Source organism: Loxodonta africana, chromosome 10 (genome assembly GCF_030014295.1).
Source record: "Loxodonta africana isolate mLoxAfr1 chromosome 10, mLoxAfr1.hap2, whole genome shotgun sequence".
NCBI lineage: Eukaryota > Metazoa > Chordata > Mammalia > Proboscidea > Elephantidae > Loxodonta > Loxodonta africana.
This window is the reverse complement of record NC_087351.1, coordinates 105,794,924-105,817,350: the sequence shown is the minus strand read 5'-3', so window position 1 is coordinate 105,817,350 and position 22,427 is coordinate 105,794,924. Positions and strand designations below refer to the sequence as shown.

At 49.7% G+C, this 22,427-nt stretch overlaps 1 protein-coding gene across 2 annotated transcripts in view; it reads right to left on the bottom strand.

Annotated features, from left to right (window-relative positions):
* The window catches only part of RIN3 (Ras and Rab interactor 3), a 166,511-nt gene that overhangs the window by 33,824 nt on the left and 110,260 nt on the right, over window positions 1-22,427 (bottom strand). The window contains exons 3-4 of one of the 2 annotated variants that reach the window (XM_064292891.1): window positions 15,748-16,056; window positions 839-9,771 (exon numbers count right to left, since the gene is read on the bottom strand). In XM_064292891.1, coding sequence (XP_064148961.1) covers window positions 9,764-9,771; window positions 15,748-16,056 — 317 coding nt within the window. In that variant the 3' untranslated portion in view covers window positions 839-9,763. Of the gene's footprint in view, window positions 1-838; window positions 9,772-15,747; window positions 16,057-22,427 lie in introns of those variants that run through there. The other variant, XM_023546647.2, reaches the window with a different exon arrangement.

Sequence of the window (22,427 nt, the reverse complement as noted above, 5' to 3'; positions counted from 1 at the left end):
TAACCACTGCACCAACAGGGCTACACGTAAAGACATAGAAGATACAAAAATATGCACCCATGCCCACCCAAAGTGTTCACAGCATTGTTGTTTATAAGTCAAAAAATGGGAACAAACCAAAGTCTACCAGCTGTGAACGGACAGACAGAATGTGATATATCCACACGATGGACTATTATTTGGCAATAAAAAGAAAATGAAGCACTGATACATGAGATGACATGGATGCATCCTGACAACACTGAGCTGAGGGAAAGAAACCAGACACAAAAGGGCAAATACGGTATGATTCCATTCATATGAAATGTCCAGAAAAGGCAAATCTATAGAGGCAGAAACCAGACTGGTGGTTTCCAGGAGCTGGGTGGGGCGTGAATGGGGAGTGGCTGCTAACAGGGAGAGTAGGGGTCCAGGAAGAAGCAAGCTTAAGAATGCAAAAGAGCGTTGAAGACAGAAAAACCTGAAGTGGGGGCTCAATGTTGATTTGGTGTCCCCTCTGCAGGTGTTCTGTTCCCACTGCCCATGCCTCAGGGGACGCAGGGGCTCCCACCCCAAGGACCTGGTGTGTTGGCTTAGGGCTGACTGGATTTTTATTCTGCCTCTAAGAACACATTTTTTTCCTTTGGTTTGTTTTAGTTACTCACCAGGAATACAATCTGGGTCGGTCATTTTGCTTTGGAACAATGGTTTACAACAGGGGCAAACCCCCTCTCCGCCCTGCATGTCTGGAGTTAGTGGGTAGAGGCCAGGAATACTGCTAAACATCCTACAATGCACTGGGAGCCCCAATCCCACAACAAGGACTCACTTGGCCCACTATCTGTAGTGCAGAGTGTTGAGGATGGATCCTGCTCGGGAGGATAATGGCTTTCAGCCAGGAGGATGGTCCCACCAGGACCAGCGGTTTGGGGCCTTGGAGATGCTGGGTCCTCTCTCCGCACAGGGAAGCTGGACCGTGGGGGCATGAAGGAGGCAGAAAGGGAAGGAAGCCCCCAGGACCGTGCTCTGTGTCCTCTGGGTATGGAGGCTTCCTCCCCCTTCCCCCCCACTACCTCTCCTGGAGGAACCTCAGCTGACCCCTCAGGAAGGGCTTTGGGGCCCATCTCCTCACCTCCCACCACCTGTGTTCATATCTCATAACAGCAACCACCCACCCCCTGCAGGGACTCACCCGACCCGTCTGTCCTGCCTACTACCCCATTCTCTCTGCCTCCCTAGGGCACAGAGCCTGGCACACCAAAGGTTTGCAGGAAGTGGTGCTGGTTGAATGAATGAATGAGTAAATGAATGAACAAATGCCAAGCTCCCAGCAAGACCCCAAGACTGACTCCAACAGGCCTCCATGGAGACCTGAGGAGTCCTTTCCTGCTCGGTGCCAACCCGAAGTGTGTGCCCCTTTTTCCTGGAAGCTAGCCCTTCCTGGAGCCACCCCAATTCTTCAAGGAACCCATTTTCCTGCCAGTCCCCAGACACAAGGTCTGGAGTTCTCCATCTTGCTCATCTTGCTCTGGGTCTCTCTGTCCCCTCAAGGCCAGCCAGGCTGGAGCCCCAGATAAGTCTCCCTTTTGATTGCACCCTGTACTTAAAATTGGTTGTTTCCAGCCTAGTCCCCGAGGTCTGTCCTCCCTGCAGTGTCTCTGTTCTTTGATCCACTCTACCTAGTATGTCATCTCCTGAGAGTAAAGTTCTGATCATAGTATGTCTTTGCTCAGGAACAATCAATGGTACCCAACTGCCTAGAGAATCAAGTCTAGACTTTTATCCTGGCATTCAAGTCATCCACGACTGAGCCCCTGCTCACCTCTCCCATATGATTTCCCCTACTCTTTCCACAGCCAAACTGTCTCATCAGTGATCTCAGGATAGGTAACCTGCATTGGGCCTCTAAGCTTTTGCCACACTTGCCTATCTGGCAAGTCTTCCCCTTGCCTTTCCCAGGCCTTACATTTCCCACACAGCTTCCACATTTGTGTGACACTTTAAAATGCAAAATGCAAAAATGTGAATCAAAACCACAATCAGATACCATCTCACCCTGACTTTACTGGCACGAATCAAAAAAACAGAAAATAACAAATGTTGGAGAGGCTGCAGGGAGAGTGAACTCTTATGCACTGCTGGTGGGGATGGAAAATGGTAGAACTACTATGGAAAACAATATGGCACTTCCTTAAAAAGCTAGCAACAGAAGTACCACATGATCCAGCAATCCCACCCCTAGGAATATATCCTAGAGAAATAAGAGCCATCAGGCGAATAGACATATGCCACAGCCATGTTCACTGCAGCATTGCTCACAACAGCAAAAAGATGGAAACAACCTATCCATCGACAGGCAAATGGATAAACTATGGTACATACACACAATGGAGTATTATGCAACGATAAAGAAAAATGATGAATCTGTGAAGCATCTCGCAACATGGATGAATCTGGAGGGCATTATGCTGAGCGAAATAAGTCAATTACAAAAGGACAAATATTGTATGAGACCACTACTATAAAAACTCATGAAAAGATTTACACACAAAAAGAAAGAGCCTTTGAGGGTTAGTAGGGAGGGGGCGGGTGGGGATGGAAAACCACTAAATAGACAAGAGATAAGTGGTAACTTTGCTGAAGGGTAAGAGTACAAAATACTGGGGAAGTCAGCACAACTTGTACAAGGCAAGGCCACGGAAGCTCCATAGACAAATCCACACTCCCTGAGGGACCGAATTACTAGGCTGAGGGCTCTGGGAACCATGGTCTTGGGGAACATCTAGCTCAATTGGCACCACACAGTTTATAAAGAAAATGTTCTACATTCTACCTAGGTGAGTAGCATCTTCGGTCTTAAAAGCCTGTGAGCAGCCATCTAAGATACTCCACTGGTCTCACCCCTTCAGGAGCAAGGGAGGATGAACAAAACCAGACACGAAGGAAAGATTAGTCCAAATGACTAATGGACCACAAGTACTACAGCCTCAACCAGACTGAGTCCAGCACAACTAGATGGTGCCTGGCTACCACCACTGACTGCTCTGACAGGGATCACAATAGAGGGTCCTGGACAGAGCTGGATAAAAATGCAGAACGACATTCTAACTCAAAAAGAAAAAAAAAAGACTTACTGGTCTGACAGAGACCGGAGAAATCCTGAGAGTACGGCCCCCAGACACCCTTATAGCTGGGTAATAAAATCACTCCTGAGGTTCACTGGTCAGCCAAAGATTAGGCAGGCCCATAGAACAAAACAAGACTAAATGGGCACACCAGCCCTGGGGCAAGGACGAGAAGGCTGGTAATGGGAAACCACGCTCAAGAAGTGGTTGGGAACCAGTGTCACAAAACAATATGTGTACTAATTGTTTAATGAGAAGTTAGTTTGTTCTGTAAACCTCCATCTAAAGTACAATAAAAAAATGCAAATGTATTTTATAAATATGATGTTAATGACTTCCTGAAACAACTCTGTGAGGTGGGTTAGATTCATTGCGCCCACTTGACAGATGAGGAAAATGAGGCTCAGAGAAGTTAAGCTACTTGCCCAAGGTCACGTGGCTAGAATGTGGGAAACCAGGGCTAGAATCCAGCTTTCTCTCACTTCAGTCCCACATTCCTGCTGCTTTAACACTTTTCCTTCAGGTTCCTCCTCCTCCATGAAGCCCTCCTGGACTTCCACAGTTCGTGGTGATTACTTCCCAGGGTGACGTTCTGCCTCCATCAGTCTCACATATAACAGCCCAGGCCATTCCCTGTACTCCACTCACATCACTCCTCTGTGCCTTTGCACCCAAAGGTCCCTCTGCTCGGGACACCCTTCTCAAGTGCTCCTGGCTAATTTCTTGTCCTCTCAGACCCTCAGGCATAGCTGGACAGTTCCTGCTCCAGCTCCCATTGCTGTTGGGTGCCATGACGTTGATTCCAACTTAGAGTGATCTCATGTGACAGAGTAGAACTGCCCCATAGGGTTTCCTAGGCTGAAATCTTTACAGGAGCAGACTGCCAGGCCTTTCTTCCTTGGAGCTACTAGGTGGGTTGGAAGCATCAATCGTTTAGATAGCAGCCGAGTGCTCACCCGTTGTGCCACCAAGGCTCCGTATTCCTGGTGAGACTATCGTAGAGTCTGTCCCTTCCCTTGGACTGTGAGCTCCCGAGGGCAGGGACAGAGGCTGTGCGACCGTGGGCAAGCAAACCTCTGAGGTCTGCCCCAGCACTGTCTCCCCAGCCCCTGGCACAGGGCTTGGGATGAAGGACGCTGCCAGTGTGCTGAACTGAGTCCATGGTGTGTTCTCTCTGGCACCACTCTGTTCTGCCTGGTGTGGGGGTCAGAGTCATGCATACTGGGATCCTCAGGGGCTGTAGACAGTGACCTGCTGGTAAATGCTTAATAGCTGGCTCTTGAAGTGGAAGGGGGAAGAAAAAAAAAAAAAAAAAGGTCTGATTTGTAGCATTTGCAAATTTCCACTGCTGTTATTAAGTGCCGAAGAATTGTTTCAACTCGCGGTGACCCCCTGTGACACAGGAGAACTGGCCCATTGGGTTTCCAAGGCTGTAATCTTTACTGAAGCAGACTGTCACATCTTTCTTCCACAGAGCCGCTGCTGGATTTGAACCAGTGACCTTTTGGTTAGCAGCTGAGAGCTTAACTGTTGTGCCACCAGGGCTCCTCAAGTTCAAGCTACCAATATGCATGTGGAGTTGGGAAGGCACGTGCACAGTCGGTGCCCACAGGCCAGTGCAAGCTGCCTCCAGCACACAGAGGGCCTGGGATTCATCAAGTCCAACTGTCCTGGGAGAAACTGGGCTCAGAGGTGGGAGGAATTTTCTCACAGCCCTGTGGCTGGCCAGCCATGGAGCTGGGACGAGAAGCTAGCCTCTTGGCCCTGACGCAGGCAGGAAATACCCACAGAGGCACTTCTGGGCTGCAGCCTGCATTTTCTGGTTATTTCTGCCTGCTTTTTTTTTTTGCCAAATCACATCTGCTTGCCGTCTGTATATTTCAGGGGAGTTGATCATGTTTTAAAAAGCTGGCTTGAGGCCTCAGGCAGATTACCTGGGTGATGCAAATGGTTAACATGTTCCTTTCAGGTTGAAGGTTTGAATCCACCCAGAGGTGCCTTGGAAGAAAGGCCTGGTGATCTGCTTCTGAAATATCAGCCATTGAAAACCCTATAGTGCACTGTTCTACCCTGACACACGTGGGGCACCACGAGTCAGGGTTGACTCGGCAGCAAATGATTTGGGGGCCTCAGACATGTCTCGTTGGCTAGGACCTCTCTTAGAGAAGAAAAGCTCTCTTTCAGGTAAAAACGAGCAGAAGCGTTCCTGCCCGGCTCACGAAGACTGGGAGCAGCATTGGAGTAGGATGGCCTCACCTCTGCCTGTTAACTAGCTGTGTGATCCGGAGCCACTCAATCACCCTGAGCCTCAGTTGTCTCACCTGAAAAATGGGAAATAATAATGAAATTCAGTCTGTTACATAGGGCTGTTGTGAGGATCAAATGAGCGGTTGGATTAAAACTAAAAGGTTTTATAATCTAGGAGCCCATGGAAGCAGTAGTCAAGAAATCAAACGACGTACTGCATTGGGCAAATCTGCTGCAAAAGACCTCTTTAAAGTGTTCAAAAGCAAAGATGTCACCTTGAGGACTAAGGCGCGCCTGACCCAAGCCACGGTGTTTTCAGTTGCCTCATATGCAGGCGAAAGCTGGACAATGAATAAGGAAGACAAAAAGAGAATTGACACCTTTGAATTATGGTGCTGGGGAAGTATACTGAATATACCATGGACTGCCAGAAGAATGAACAAATCTGTCTTGGAAGAAGTACAGCCGGAAAGCTCCTTAGAAGCCAGGATGGCGAGACTTCGTCTCATGTACTTTGGACATGTTATCCTTGGAGAAGAACATCATGCTTGGTAAAGCAGAGGGTTGGCAAAAAAGAGGAAGACCATTGATGAGGTGGACTGACACAGTGGCTGCAAGGATGGGCTCAAGCATAACAATTGTGAGGAAGGTGTTAAGACCAGCAAGTGTTTCGTTCTGTTGTACATAGGGTTGCTATGAGTTGGGGAACCGACTTGATGGTACCTAACAACAACACCCACAACATAATCTACGAAGTATCTAGAAGAGGAGTTGGCAAATTATTTTTTCCGTAAAGGGCCAGACAGTAAACATTTTCCATTTCATGGGCCACATGGTTTCTATCATAACTACTACTCAGCTCTGCCTTTGTAAGGAAAGCAGCCATAGACACTATTGTAAATGAATGGATGCAGCTGACTTCCAATAAAACTTTACTTATAAAAACAGGTGGCGGGCCAGAGTTGGCAACCCCTGATCTAGACGGGAGGGTCTATCATTTTGTCATACCTGCCTCCTCCAAACTTGCTGACTGGCTCTTGTGCCGACGCAGCAATCTTGGGCAGCGTGATGCTCACCGCCACGATCTGCTTTGGTCCTTACCTTCCGCCACGATTCCCACTTAAAGCCATTCTCTTCCTCCAGCAAGTCTTCCCTGAAGACCCCATCTTCCACCAACTAGGTTTAAAGTCCCTATAAATGGGGTTCCCTGGCCCTGTCATTGCAGAATGGAAAAATAAATATCATACCTTAACCCCACAAAGGCCGGTCAGCCTAGAACAGCAAATGCCTTCGACCCTGCCCAGCCCCAATACCCCGCTTTACTTATCATGACTACACAGTTCTGCATCTGACCGTATATTTTGTATTTCTCTGTTTACTTGCTTATTGACAGGCTCTCCGACTAGAATGTAAGCTTCATGAAGGCAGGGACTTTATCTTGCTCACATCCAACACCTCAATAGCGCCTGGTCCGCAGCAGGTGTTTAATAAACGTATTTGTTGAATGAAAGAATGAATGAATAGCATTTATCACGTAGCATGATCATAGCTAGTTTAATGCTCTGTTATCTGCTTGAATTGTGGGCTTCCTAAAAACGAGGACTGGGTCAGCTTGTGGTTTTGCAGTTAACTTTTGTCTTGGCAATAAGTGTTTGTTGAACAGCTGAATGACTGAATTGATTTGATGAAAACACAGGCTGGCAGGAATTAAAGACCATCCAGAACAGTGGCTTTTCAATTTACTTTTGCAGCAGAAGTCTGTCGCTGCAAATGGTTAAGTGCTTGGCTGCTAACTGAAAGGTTGGAGGTTTAAGTCCACCCAGAGGCACTTCAGAAGAAAGGCCTGGCAATCTACTTAGGAAAAACCACCCACTGAAACCCTGTGCAACACCGTTCTACTCTGGCGTACACGGGGTTGCCATGAGCCAGGGTCAACTCGACAGTAACTGGTTTGGTTATAGTTTTGTGCAAGACTTGGCTACTCTGTCTGAGTCAGGGTGGAGGCAGCAGGGCTGACCTGTGGTTCCTGCAGAGTTCTCTGGAACCAGACTGAAAACCAGTGGACTAATCTGAAATCCCAGCTGCACAGATGAGGAAGCTGGAGCCCAGGGGGCAGAGGTGGGTCTGAGGTCACCTGGGAAATCTGAGGTAGGAGTGAAACTGGAACCCAAGAATCCTTGGCCCTATCGCCGTCCGGCTGTTCGCACCTTGTGCCGACACTTCTTAGCTCCCAGTTCTGCCTCCAAACAACAGGCCTCCCTGAGGAAATCACTCCAGCTCAGTCAGCTGGAGTGCTCAGCTCACAAGGTGCTCAGTCTCGCAGGCTGTGGCTTAGAGGCTTGACACCACAGAGTCCTGGCCTGGCTCAGAAAGTGAGGAGGCTGCAGGGGCTGGGAAACTCAGCCAGGACTTGGGTTCCGTCTTTTCTGGAGTCATATCAGGATGTGCTGGGGAGGGTCTTGAGGTAGGAGGGTGCAGTGGTCAGCACAGAACCTGGATTCAAGTCCCAGGTCTATCACTGACCTGCTCAGGTATGATCCCGAACATACGACCTAATCTCTCTGAGCCTCAGTTTCCTCAGCTCTAAAGTGGGGATAACAGTGGTGTCCACACTTCATGGGGTTGTTGGGAGGATCAAATGACATGGCATTTGGAAAGTGATTAACAAGTGCTCGCTGGGCTATCGGAGCGTGCTCAGCGTTAGCCCTGGTTATTATGACAGACAGCAGGATAACGCTTCTTACCACCCTCAGAGGATGACGTCTTCGAGGGCCTGAACTCTGTTTCCATCGTGGGCGTAAAAGCAAGGTTGCATCACTTGTAGGCCTGGTCCCGTATGCGCTCTCGCTCTGCCACGTGGATGTCAACGCCCAGGGAGACCTCGAAATCCTCCCTCCTGGATTCCCGAATGACTTGACGGAGGAAAGCCCCCTTTCTCTCCCCAGCCTCCTCTATTCTATCAAACTTACATGAGTAAGAAATAAACTTCAGTTGAGTTAGAATTAGAGAGATTATCTGTCATAGCTACCAGGGTTTCCTTCACTCATCATCTACCTACCTACTCTACCTACCTATCTGTATTGATCTCAACCAGACTAGAAAGAAATTCACCAAAATACTACGATTGTTTTTCAACAATAACACTGGTATTTTTGTCACCAGAAATCAGTTAAAAAATTTTTAATACAGGTTTTTAAAACTCAACAGCCTGAAAACAAAACTATAACAGAACAAAACCCAACAGCCTGCCTCCCTTTCTCTGTCCTCTCCATCCGCAGTCAACTTCACAGGCCCCTGGGGTCTCCACTGAGTGCCCTCCTCCCATCCAGGCCACAGCCTCTGTGAACCTCTGTGTGAACAAGGTAGAGATTCCTAACTGACTTGTGGCCTGTACCAGGGAGGTGGATAGGAGGAGCCTGTGGGACTCCTGGATTCTGTGACTACCCCTTTGGCCCCACATCCCCCAGGGCCAGAGTCAGGCTCCTTTTCTGGAGCTTGTAGCATCAGGGTGTTTACACAGACTATGGAAGGAACTGAAGAAGGCAGGAGACTTTCTTGGGTTTGAATCTTTTTCTCCTCTATAGCAGAACCAGCCCTGAATAGCTGGTCTTAGACATTGAAGAGGCAGGAATGACTAGTTTGTCAAAGTCAAAGCAATAGGAAAAATGATTCTAGAAGTTCTAACTGTTCTCACCAAGCCTCACGAAGTCCATGAGGAGCCCAGTGTGCTCCTGGCTGCAGGTCAGAGGGTCATGTTCACCCAAAGCTATTTGTTCCATGAACTCCCCACTCTGCCTGACCACAGGCCCTAAATCTGCTATACTGAAAAACTCACTGGATCAGGATTCAGGGAACTTGGGATCCACCCCCAGGCTGGCTGCTTGGTACAGTGATAACAGCACAGGCTTTGCAGTCAGATAATTCGAGGTTTGAATCTTGACCCATCTGTATTACGGGTGTGACAGCAACGACTAGTTGCTGTCGAGTCGATCCTAACTCATGGCAACCCCATGCGTGTCAGAGTAGAACTGTGCTCCACGGGGTTTTCAATGGCTCATTTTTTGGAAGTAGATCGCCAGGCCTTTCTTCCAAGGCATCTCTGGGTGGACTCAAACTTCCAACCTTTCAGTTGGCAGCCAAACATGTTAGCCATTTGTACCACTCAGGGGCTCCTTTGCACCCTCCAGAATGGCTAAAATCCAAAAGACTGACCAAATCAATTGTTGGCAAAAATATAAAGCAACGTGAAACAATTTTTAATATACTCTCAGTGGGAAGGTGTCTCAGAAGAAAGGCCTGAAGATCTATTCCCCCAAAATCAGCCGTTGGAGACCCTGTGGAGCACAGTTCTACTCTGACACACAGGGACTGACATGAGTCAGAGTTGGCTGGATGGCGACTGGTAACAGCAACTATGTTTCTGGAAAAGACAGTTCAAAGAGGTTAAATGATTCTCTGGAGTCACGTGAAGGAGCCCTGGTGGCGCAGTAGTTAAGCACTTGGCTGCTGACCGAAAGGTCGGTGGTTCCAACCCTCCAGCTGCTCCGAGGGAGAAAGATGTGGCAGTCTGCTTCCATAAAGATTACAGCCTTGGAAACTCTATGGGGCAGTTCTACTCTGTCCTATAGGGTTGCTGTGAGTTGGAATCAACTGGACGTGTAACCTGAGCCTACGAATGGCAGTAAATTTCCATTAGTCCTTAAACTAGCCCAAGCTAGATATGGCCCACCCCATATGCACAGAAGGGCCAGCTGTGACTGCTGAATGACCTCAACATAGGGTGCAGCAACAAGAGGTACAAATCAGAAGGAAAATCATCAGCCGGACCCTATTCCGAAGCGAAATGTCCAACGAGAACCACGTCACCTCCTGTTTCCTGACCGTCTTCCAGAATTTTCCGTCCCCAGTACGCCTGCACGGCTGCCATCTTGCTGCCCAAATCACATATAAACCCTCCCCATGACTCAGGGAGTCGGATCTGAGTAACTTCCTCCTGGCTCCTTGCTCTGCACACTGCAATAAAGTTACTTTCTCAAAGACCAGTGTCCAGTTAATTGGCAAGTCTGTGTGCACTAGACAATGGCCTGCCTCTAGGGTTCAGTAACAGATGGCACACAACAACAAGAGTCGCATGGCCCGGTTAACTCAGGATTCATGTCTCCAAGTTCAGCCTTTCCCACTGCCCCAACAGGTCTCCCGGGCAGCCCAGGCCTACTGTCTTCCTGTTGGCAGTGGACCAGGTGGGGAGCACATGGGGTACTACTGCTGGCATCACAGCAATGGGAGAGGCGGTGGCTGGGGAATCTTCCCCAAGATGAGAGGTGGGAAGTCTAGAACCAGGGCTGGGGTGCAGGAAAAGCTGCTTCTGCTTTAAGTGGTCAGAGGTGGAGGCAGGAGCTCTGTCCTCCAGGGGTCAGCACCAGCTCTCAGGGCTGGGATGTCATAATGCAAGGGCCAGGGGCCCTCTGGAGGAGGGAATGTGAGTTGACCGCCTGGGGTAGCAGGCCTAGTCCTCAAATCACTGCTATCATACTCAGAGGAGAATTTAAGAGTCAGTTGGGGTCATGCTGAGAATGTGTAACCCCAATCTAATCACCAGGAAACAGTTGAGAAACGCAAGATGAGGAACTTCCATAAAACAAATAAATAAATAAAAAGGTGGGGTGTGGTGGGGGCAGAAACCTGTAATTCTCAAAAATATCAATGTCATAAAAGTCAAAGAAAGGCTATGGAAACATTCCCAAATTAAAGGACTTCGTCTCATATACTTTGGACACGTTATCAAGAGGGATCAGTCCCTGGAGAAGGCTTTCATGCTTGGTAAAGTAGAGGGTCATTCAAAAAGAGGAAGGCCCTCTCAGCAAGACGGATTGACACAGTGGCTTCAACAATGGGCTCAAGCATAACAACGATCATGAAGATGGAATAGGACCAGGCAATATTTCGTTCTGTTGTACATAGGGTTGCTATGAGTCAGAACCAACTCAACAGCACCTAGTAACAACAACAAAGACACATAGGGGCAGTTGTGTTTCAGCGTAAAACTCTCATCTTCTATGCGGGAGAGCTGGTTCAATTCCCCACCACTTCACCTCATGCATAGCCACCATCACTGGAAGCTTGTGTGTTGCTACGAAGCTGAACAGGTTTCAGCAGAGCTTCCAGACTAAGACAGACTAGGAAGAAAAGCCTGGCAATCTACTTCCAAAAATCAGCCAATAAAACCCTATGAGTCACACTGGATCTGCAACTGATCATGGGTATGGTAGAAGACCGGGCGGCATTTTGTTGCATTGTTCATGGAGTTGCCATGAGTTGGGGGCTGACTTGACAGCAACTGATGATAACAAGAACAACAACAAAGACCTGGATAAATAAATGTAGTGCCCGGCCCTTGACTGGACCCTGAGATCCTAACAGGAGGGGGAAATGCTGGAAAGGACCTTATCAGATCAGTTGAGGGCCTGCAATAGGGGCGGTAGATTAGAAAGAAATGTTGTATCAATGCAAATTTATGAAGCGGACAACAGCATTGTGGTTTCCTAAGAGAATGTCTCTATTCTTAGGGAAGCATTTAGGGGTCGAGGGGAAGTATTTAGGGGTAAAGGGGTAAAACATACGTGAAGGGCCAAGATGTATGTGAAGGACTAAGCTGTATGGTTCAGAAGAAGATAATGTATGCACAAAGGGAGAGAAGGAGAACTAGTGCCAATGAGAAAGCAAACTTGGTAACATATTACCAATACACAAGGAGCATGTGGGTGCTACCCTTTCACTGTCCTATTTTTATTCTTGCAACTTTGTACAGTTAGAAATTATTTCCAAATACATGGTGAAGCAACAACAACCTAGCAGCAGAACTCTTTGTTTCGAACAAAATCCCATATGGAACCCTATGTGTAAAACAGGTGGAAGCAGGGTGGTCTGGGGTGAGGCTGGCGTGGGGCTCAGCCTCTCCTGGGAAACTTTGGTGGCCCCTGCGGTGCTTCGTGGAACCCGGCTTGGAAACCACCGAGCAGGTTCGGCCTTCATATTTTGGGGGATGTTGGTGGGAGGCAGCCATTCCTGCGTCTGACTATCTATTTAACACACATACATGCCTACTTGGTCATATCTGATTCTTACAACAGCTGGGGCTTCCTAGCACCATTTATAAACGAGAACGCTGAGGCTCAGGAATTTCTGTAACTCTCTGAGCACCAACACTGTCCAGGTACTTTGCAGGTGACCCTGAAGAGGAGGCCATTTATCCCCATTTTATACACAGGCACAGGCCCAGTGAAGTGAGCGTCCAGGGCTCCAACACTGAAGCTGGGGTTCACACCCAGGTCTGCTGAACAAACCCCAAAGTCCCTGCATCTCGCGGCAGTACCTGCTTCCTCCCAGGTGAAGAAGGTGAGACTCTGAGGGGCAGCCCCAGCCTGCTAGGGGCAGAGGTGAGATTAGGAGGCACTGGACTCCCAGTCAAGTGCTCACCCAGTGGTTGGAAGGAAACACATTGTCTGTTCCCTAACGAGAAATATGTCTGTTCCTGCATGGAACCTTCACACTGGCCTGTCCTCAGAGCGAGGATCTCCCTGCTGGAGCCTGGCTTTGGAATCAGCTGAGATTCCAGCTCCTTCCCACCAAGGATGGGGAATGGTAAGCTCCCTTGCTCTGCTCCACTCTGTTTTCTCCTTCTGCTCCAGGCGGGCACTCTAGTTGCCGCCTTTCTTTCCGTTCCTCTTTCCCTCAAAATTAGCCATTCCTTTTTGATTCCCTGAGGCCCTGGTGGTACAGTGGCTAAGAGCCACAGCACACTACAGCTGCAAACCAAAAAGGTTGTCAGTTCAAATCCACCAGCTGTTCCTTCGAAACCCTATGGAGCAGCTCTACTCTGTCTTACAGGGTCGCCATGAGTCGGAATCGACTTGATGGCAACAGGTTTGTTTTTTTTGGTTTTTCCCTTCCTCTCAGCAAACTTTTTTTTCCCCTTTTTTATTGTGGTAAAATATAGATACATAAAATTTGCTAGCTCAACCAGTTTTAAGTGTACAATTCGGTGACATTAATGACATTCACAATGTTGTGTGACCATCACCACCATCACCCCAAAGAGAAACTCTGTACCCGTTAAGCGGTATCTCCCCAACCTCCCCCCGGCCCCCAGCCCTCGGTAATCTCTAATCTCCTTTCCCTCTCTATACATTTGCCTATTCTAGAGATTTCACACAAGCTGGATCATACAATATCTGGCTATCTTTTTTAGTAAGAAAATTCTTTGTTAGCAAAAATCATGGTGTTTGAGCATCACTGCCATGAGGTTGGGTTTTTAAAAGAATTCTAGGAAGCCAGCAGCTTCTGGGTAAACCGAGGCTCACTGAGACTGGAAGGCCCTTTTCCAGCCCAGAGCTGTCTCCCTAATAATGTCGAAAGGCTTGCATTGTCCTCAGCCCACGCTTTACCCCAAGCCCAGCATGATCCTGGGGGAAGTGATTCCCGTAATTAGAAGCATAGATGGGGAAGGCAGCTGTCATTAAGTGCCGGCAGTTGTGCAAGATGCCAAATGCAGGCTCCTCTAAATCTCACAGCTTGCCTCATGTGGGGGTAAGAGTGTGCCCACTTAACACATGGCGAAACTGAGGCCCAGAGCGCCTAAGTACCCTGAGTGCTGTCCCAGAGTAGGGAAGGCGCAAAGCTGGGGAGGGAACCTGGGTCTTTCTCGCCCACTTTCTCTCTCTGAGGCTGCTCCCCGCACAGGGTCCTACAGGGCTCTGCCTTCCTTCTGGCTTGGCCCAGTTTTGCTGCTGCTCCCCTATAGAGAATGCAGGACACCCTGAGCTTCCCTCCCTCCCTCCCGGGTGCTCTATGACCAGGATGCCAACTCTGAGAAGCTCTGGGAAGGTTCTAGGCTAGCTCCTGGCCAGGTTTTTGTGGGGCCAAGATGGGGCCTTCAGCTTCAGGTGCCCCTGCCAGGCACGCTGGGACACTTCACAGGGCTCCACAGCTCTCACACTGACCTTGTCAAGCTCTTCCAGAGCTCTGGGCTCTGCAGGCTGCCCCTGGCCCGCAGCTCAGCAACATTTTAGGACGATACTCTCCTGTGGAGTGCACATCCTGGGCCTGTTCTCTGAGCTCCAAACTGCATGGGACACCCAGACCTCCAAGGGTAATGTCCACGTGGCAAAAGAAGCCTCTGCTACACCATCCTACCACTGCTACATCCCTCCATCCTGTAGTCACAGGGCCAACATTAGGACAAAGTGTAACGGGTAGTTCTAACTCAGTGTAAGGAGCCCTGTAACACAGTGGTTAAGAGCTTGGCTGTTAACCCAAAGGTTGGCAGTTAGAACCCACCAGCCACTATGTGGGAGAAAGATGTGGCAATCTGCTTCTGTAAAGATTACACTCTTGGAAACTCTATGGGGTAATTCTGCTTTGTCTTACAGGGTCACTATGAGTTGGAATCACCTCCACGGCACAAGAATTTGTGTGGCTTCAGAGTTAACAATCCTTCCATTCCTATTGCCAGGGATGCTACGTACAGTTGCACAGGTTGCTCCCTGCACAAGGGCATTCAGATGAAGGGGTGATTGGGGGATGACATCCAGCCTGTGTTCTGTTCACCCAGGTGTGCATCGTGGTGTAGTGGTGCCTGTTCCTGTCTGCCTGGAGGAGTCCCTTCTCTGTATCCATATCCCTTGCAATGTGACTTTGCGGCTTTTCCTAAGAAGAGGAGGAGTCAATTTCCTCACTCCTTGAATTTGGGCTGGCCTTGTGACTTGTTTGCTCAATGAAATATGTCAGAGTAACATTGTGGCCATTCAAGCCTAGGCCTCAAGAGGCCCTGCAGGCTTTGCTTGCTCTTAGACCCCTGCTACTGCCATGGGCGCAAGCCCAGGCCAGACCACTGGAGGATGAGAAACATGTGGCCCAGTGCCCCCTACCCTAGACCAGCCGACCGCCAATCAACCACTCAACATCCGCGCAAGACCATTCTAGACCGGTCAGCCTCCAATCAGTCTACTGATGATGACACACCTATAAGTGACCCAGCCAAGCTTGGGCACGCCTGGACCAGATCAGCATAACAGTTTGCCTGCCTGTGGACTTGTGAATTGTGAACTTACATAGATGCTTTTTCCTAATTCACACAAAGGCATGGTATGGGTGGACTTCCTCGCTTGTCTCCAACGTTGCAGCCAATCACAGCCCTCCTTTTGATCTGTAGGTAACCCCCAGGAGGTGCCCAGGAATCCCACCCCGACAGGCTTCTGAATCTGGAAAGATTACTCTAGTGCCAGGGGTCTTCCAAGAACTCTGGAGTTCTTGGTGGGGGTCATGGACCCGCATGACACCATAGCTTACGCGCCATGAAAGGAGCCCCCAGCCAGGCCCTCATTGGCTGCCCACCTACCTGGGTTGCCAAGGGCCATGGAGTCGTAGATGAGTTTGCAGGTCTTGAGCAGGATGGCGATCTTCTTCTCAGGCGAGTAGGCCTTGTGCATGCTGGAGAACTTCTGCAGGATCTTCTCCATCATGGGCACCTCCGGCACGCTGGTGGTCACGCCCAGGTCGGTGGTGGTGGTGGCCAGGACCACCAGCTGGTTCTCCTTGAGCTGCTGCAGTGAGCCGTCCTTGCTGTGGATCTCGTGCAGGCAGGAGTTGATGGCTTCTTTCAGTGGCTTGAGGACACATTTGTACAAGGCAGACTCCACAATCGCTTCTGTAGGTGGGTAAGAATGGGAGGGTGAGGAAGCTAGCCGCAGGGATCCTGTCACCGGCCCTGTTGCCCAACAGTGCAGCCATCCCGCCCTGTTCCTGGAAATACACACTCACAGCTCTGGCAGTCACAGCCCGGGGCTCTGACATGTGAGAAATGTTGTACAGTCAATAGGAAGCCATGCTGCAAAGATGCTGGCACAGGTGCCCCCTGAGGCTGATACTAACTGGCCATTATATCCCAGTGCCTTCTACAGGGCCTGGCACAGGGCTCACAGGGCTGCCTCAGCACAGAACTCTAGAGTGTACCATTGACATTGGGGTTGTTCAGTGCACAACCTGTGCAGCTGTACACCGAGAACCTGGGTGTCCAGTAAATGTTCGGTGGAGCTATTCTTTTTTTAAACAGGACATTATCAAATAAATTATCCTAAAATTAAAAAAAAAAGATTAAAATACAATTTTAAACAATGGGTTCTTACTTAACAGAAGGAAACATTTTAAAAGCATATTTTCAAAAGTTGTAGTCTTGCCAACACCAGAGAAATAATCAACTCAAAATATCTGCTGCTTTAAAATTGTATTGATAGGTTTCACAGTATTTCTCTGCAACACTATTATCTGATCTGATCAACATATATATGAATGGAGTAATAACAGCTTACACTTATCATGAACTCGTGATACAGGTATCTTTTTTATTATCATAACAATTTAAGAGTAAGTGTGAGTGTCCCCATTTTACAAATGAGGTGGCGCACAGAGGCCAATAACTGGTCCCGTGGCTACAGAGCTAAGAGCCGGCAAAGCCTGGATTCAAACCAAGGCAGTCAGATGTTTTCACTTCTTTTACTTCTTGAGCTCAACTATCCCCCATAGATTCTATTTGTTCTGTTGAGTATGGTTTGGGAGAACCTGCAAAATTCTGTCTAAAGTAAAGAAATACATGAATCTTTTTTCTTCAGACTTTCATTGCTAAAACAAAATCTGGTTAATTCCACTACCTAAGTCATTTTCTACGTATGTTCCTTTCAGTCTTTCCCTACACACACACACACACACACACACACACACACACTCTCTTTCACGGAGGATAAATGTATTTGTGATTGTGTACTACACTACTTACAGCTATCAAACATTTCCCATTTCTATTTTGTTCTGGTGGAGCTATTCTTGATGCCTCTCTTTCTTTCAATTCCCAAATCCATTTGACTCTGGTTTCAAAATCCCCTATAACCAGAATCTCATTTCTTACCAATCCCATGCTGGTAGCTCAGACCTGGGCTACCATCATCTTTTGCCTGGTACTTCACTAGCCTCTTGCCTGGTCTTTGATTATCCATTCTCAACACAGCAGCCAGTGTAATCCTGTTATGACATGTTAGGTCATGACACTCCTCTGCTCAGAACCCCATAATGGCTCCCATCTCACATGCAGTAAAAGCCCATCTTCCCCATGGCCTAGAAGGACCCCTGGGATCTGGCCTCGTGACCTCTCTGGACTCATCACCTTGTCTGCTCCCCTGGGTTCATCCTACTCCAGCCACCCTGACCTGCTTGCTGCTCCTCCGACCTGCCAGACTGCTCCTGCCTCAGGGCCTTTGCACTTGCTATGCCCTTTGCCTGGAGCAGTCACCCTACAGATACCCGTATGGCTTGTTCTTTCATTGTTCAAACGTCATTGCAGTGAAATGGGATCTAGTGAGCTCTGTCCTCACGACAACCCTGCCACATGCATGTTATTATCCCCTCTACAGGACCTACCGAAGCGCTGGTGTGTATATGGGGGGGGAGCATTACATAGCTCGATGGGGGCTGAATGAGGCTTTGAACCCATGCCTACCTGATACCAAGGTGATGTTCAGCTGCTTTGGGTGACAGTTGGGAAATATTCTCAGGAGCCCTTCTTGGCCCTCCCCCGTCCCCAGGGGGAGGGTCTCGGCTAGGGGTCCAGTAAGGGGAGACCCTTCTAGGGCAGCATGGTGACAGCTGAGCTGTCCTATCCCTGGGATGAGAGGGAAGGGCTCATGCCCCCTGGTTGAGTCTCGGTTGACCCCTAGACAACCCTTCCCTGGGGTTGGCATTTTTATGGGTTTAGGACCTGTCCTGGCCATCCTGGGTCCCCGTCCTGCCACCTCCCTCTTCCCTCTGCTTCTCCAGTTGCTTCAGCAGTTCACCCCAATCCTGTCCCTCCATCCAGGCCTGGCTTATGTCCTCTACCCCATTCGGAGCCTTTTGCAGCTGGAGGTACAGTGACCTGGGGGCGAGGACCTGCGTCAGTCAGCTCTGCGGCTGCCCCGGCTCCTGTGTGACCTTGGCCAAGTCACTTCCCCTTCTGGGCTCTGCTTCCTCATCTGCAATGTGAGAGGGCTACAGCCCCTGCCCCTAGGGTCCCTGGGTCCCTTTTGTCTCTGAGAGCACCATATCTCCTGCAGCTGCCTCCTCTCCAGACACTGGCCCATGAGGCCACAAGTTAGTCCTTTGTTCGTCTCAGGCTGCTCCTCGTGCCTTTTGTCCCTGATAAAATCAGAGTACCCGAGCACAGGGTTCTGCCCGGCCTGTTCTGTGGTTTAGGTTCTTCTACTGTCTACCTGACATGTGGGCAGAGCTTGAGGTACAAGGCAGAGCAATAGAATGGTTAGTTCGTGGACAGGGTCAGACTGTCTGTGTTTGAACCCCAGCTCTATCACCTGCTCCCTGTGTGATCTTGGCCAGTGGTTATTGACTGAATTGTGTCCCCTCAAAATACGTGTTGAAATCCTAACCCTTTTACCTGTGGATGTGATCCTGTTTGGAAATAGGGCTCTTTGTTCTATTACTCAGACTATACCAGTGTAGGATGGATCCTAAACCTAATCACTTTTGAGTTATAAGAAGAGCAAATTAGACAAAGACAGATACCATGTGAGGATCATCTACAAGGAACCAAGGAAGGCCTAGGGCTGCTGATGAGGAAGGAATCCAGACATGGCCAAGACCCTGATTTGGACTTCTAGCCTCCAGAACCATGACACAATAAATTTCTGTTCTTTAAAGCAACCCACTTGTGGTATTTGTGGTACAGCAGCACTAAGTAACTAAGACACTAGTGAGCTCTGAGTCGTGGTTGCTCAAGAATCCCAGTAGCCCAAGCCCATAGAGTTTGGCAGAAATGTGCAGAGCTGGGGATGGTGTTAGGACTGTGTTCCTCTGCCCGGAGCACCTTCCCAGCCATCTCTGCATTTCCATCCCTTCCTGTCCCTAGAAGGCCAGCTCAGTGGCCACCCTCTCTGCCTGGAGGCCTCCCTGCTCCACACTCATGCCCATGGGTAGACTCTGGTGACACTTTGCTATGTCACCTGCCTGGCTGGATTCTGAGTCTGGACCTTCTTGGCATTCAGGTACCTGGGACAAGGTTGGTCTTGACTGATACTTGGAGGCTGGCCCATGCTGGGGCTGGGGTCCTCCCTGCACTGTCTAGTGTGAGCTAGGCTTGTATTGAGCCTCCACTGCCTGGTCCCAGGCCACCAGGCCAGCCTCCTGACTGGTCTTCCTGCCTCATCCCTTCCTCTCTGCCCTCCACACAACACACCTTCAGGGGTTCCATCATCTCCAGGCCCATCCTCTGCCTGACTGTCATGGCCCCGCATGACCCTCCCACAAACCTTCCCCTCTCTGCCCTTGTCCACACTGAGCTTGGTAACCTCTTACTTCTCTTCTAGGCCCCAGCTGCTACACTCTGGAACCAGGGCTGACTTTAGCTTCCTCTGGGCCACTGTGAGTCTTCCTTGTCCCTCCACATCCTCCACGCCTCCCCGTCTGCATGGTTCTGCAGCTCTGTCCTCAGACCCTGGATGATCTCACCAGGCTCATGGCTCTTTAGCTCCCACCCCTCCCCAGAACTCCAGACGTGTAACCCAACTGCTTACTTCTCCCTCCACTGAGTGTTCAATGGACATCTCAAATACCAAGTGGCCAAAACCAAGCCCCCAGGCTTCTCCCAGCTCCCACCAATCCACCTAACCCCCTAGATGCTCCATCTTGGGAGATGGCAACTGCACCCTCCCAGGGGTGCAGACACAAGCACTTGTACCACCCTGCCTCCTCTCTGTCATCGCACGTGCAGTTGGCCAGCAGATCCTGTTGGCTCCATCTTCACAAAAGATCCAGAATCCGACCACTTCGCACCCCCTCCTTGACCTCCACCCCATCCCAGCGTAAGCCGCCATCACCACTGGCCTGGTTATTGCGGTAACCTTCTCTGGATCTCTTTGCTCCCACTCGGCAGAACGGACAGAGTGAATGTGGAAACTTAATTTATCAAGTGTTAATAAGTTAGATCATGTCACGCCTCGCCCCCACCCCCACCGTCTAATCTCTTAGAGTCAAAGAACGTCTTTGGCAGCCCACTTGGCACTGCATGGCCTGCCCCCCGTTACAGAATGAACTGTGTCCCCCAAAATGGGTGTTAGAATCCCAATCCCTATACCTGTGGCTATCATCCCATTTGGAAACAGGGCTTCCTTTTTTATGTTAATGAGGCCGTATCCTGTAGGGTGTATCTTAAACCTAATGATGTTGGAGATAAGGAAAGAGCAGATTAGGCACAAAGCAAGCGTAAGCAGGGGAAAGATAGATACCACGTGGAGCTGACGGAGGAATGGAGGAAGCCCACGCTAGAGTATCTGAGAAGTCAAGGACCTTCCCTCAGAGCCGACAGAGGGAGGAAGCCTTCCCCTAGAGCTGGTGCCCTGAATTAGGGCTTCTAGCCTCCTGAACTGTGAGAGAATACACTGCTGTTCGTTAAAGCCACCCACGTGTGGTATTTCTGTCCCAGCAGCACTAGATAATTAAGACACCCCCGTGATTCCCTGGCTTCACTTCCTACCACTTTCCCCGGCTCCTGGGCCACCTTACTCTGTCATTTACTCATTTTCACGTTTGTTGCCTCTCACTCCCACTAGAGGGTAAGCTCCCCGAAGGAAAGGGTTTTGCCAATTTTGCTTCTCGAGAGTGTCTGGTGCACAACCCGTAAAACAAAACCTATTGCCATTGAGTCAATTCCAACTTACAGAGACCCTGTAGGACGGAGTAGAACTGCCCCATAGAGTTTTGAAGGAGCACCTGGTGGATTTGAACTGCGAACCTTTTGGTTAGCAGCTGTCACTCTTAACCACTACACCATCAGAGTTTCCATCTGGCACACAGTGGGTGCTCAGTCATTGTTGCACGAACCCACTTGCTCAGCTGACTCCCTGCTCAGACCTCAAGCCCCTCCGGGCAGGGCCTCAGGCTCTGACTCATCCACCTGGTGGGGAACAGGCTGCCCGTGGGAGGGCCCAGCCCATGCCACCCCCATCCCTGAATCCCTGAGCTTCCTGCCCGTGGGGTCCCTCCACCCCCAGGTACTGGGCTCCGCACAACCCAGGGCCCCATGCAGACGTACACTTGGCACTGGCCTCCTGCCACCTCCCCCACTTCTCAACTCCACAATCCATCACTGTGTCTGAAACTCCCCCCTCAGTCCTTGGGCCAGGCAAGCTTAGCCGTTCTCAGGAGCCCACAATCAAAATCCAGCCTCCCTGGGCAAGGCAGCACTTAAACTCTCTTTTTAAGAAACATTCACTGTGAATCTACCTGGCTGTAGAGTTCCAAATGTCCCTTCTTGTGCCACTGACCCTTTCGGTGTTGAATTTGGTGAGGTGGGCTGGGGGGTCCCAGGGAAGACAGCACTTGAGGGCTTGGGGTGGTATCTATTTTGAACTGGTCCAGAAGTCGTTCAATGTTTTCACAAGTGGGTGGCCATAGCACTGTGATCTTGCTGAATATTTTAAATATTTATATAGGTGCGTAATTGATTGCAATGTGAAACATATTTCTCGCCATGGATCACAATCAAAAAAGGCTTGACAGCTACTGGATTAGAGGCTAATAAGGGGTGGAGGAGGGCCAGGGGCTGCTTTAGAAATGCTGGTCAAGCAGCAAGCTGTCTTAGGTCAGTTCCCTAGAAACAGAGCCTGAGACAGGGATTCAGTGCACACCACTGATTTTTGGGGAGAATTCTTAGAAGAAAATGAGTGAGGAAGAAGGATGGGGCTGGGGAAGGGCTGGAGTAAGGATCTGGTCTTAGCCACAGCCTGACCCCATGGGAGCTCTGGAGCATCACATAGCGGGTCCCACCTTGAGGTAAGAGGGTGGCCTTTTGTAACCCATGGCAGAGAGTGACTAGTTGAGAGCTGCTGGTTGAGGGAAGGGGGTGCAGGCAACATGGATCCTTCATGGCCAAGGTCAAGTTTGAGAAAAGGGGGCAGCTCTGAGCCATTAGCAGCCAACACTCGCACAGCGAAGAGATGGTTGCACCAGCCCAGGGGAGGGGATATGGGCAGGGCACCA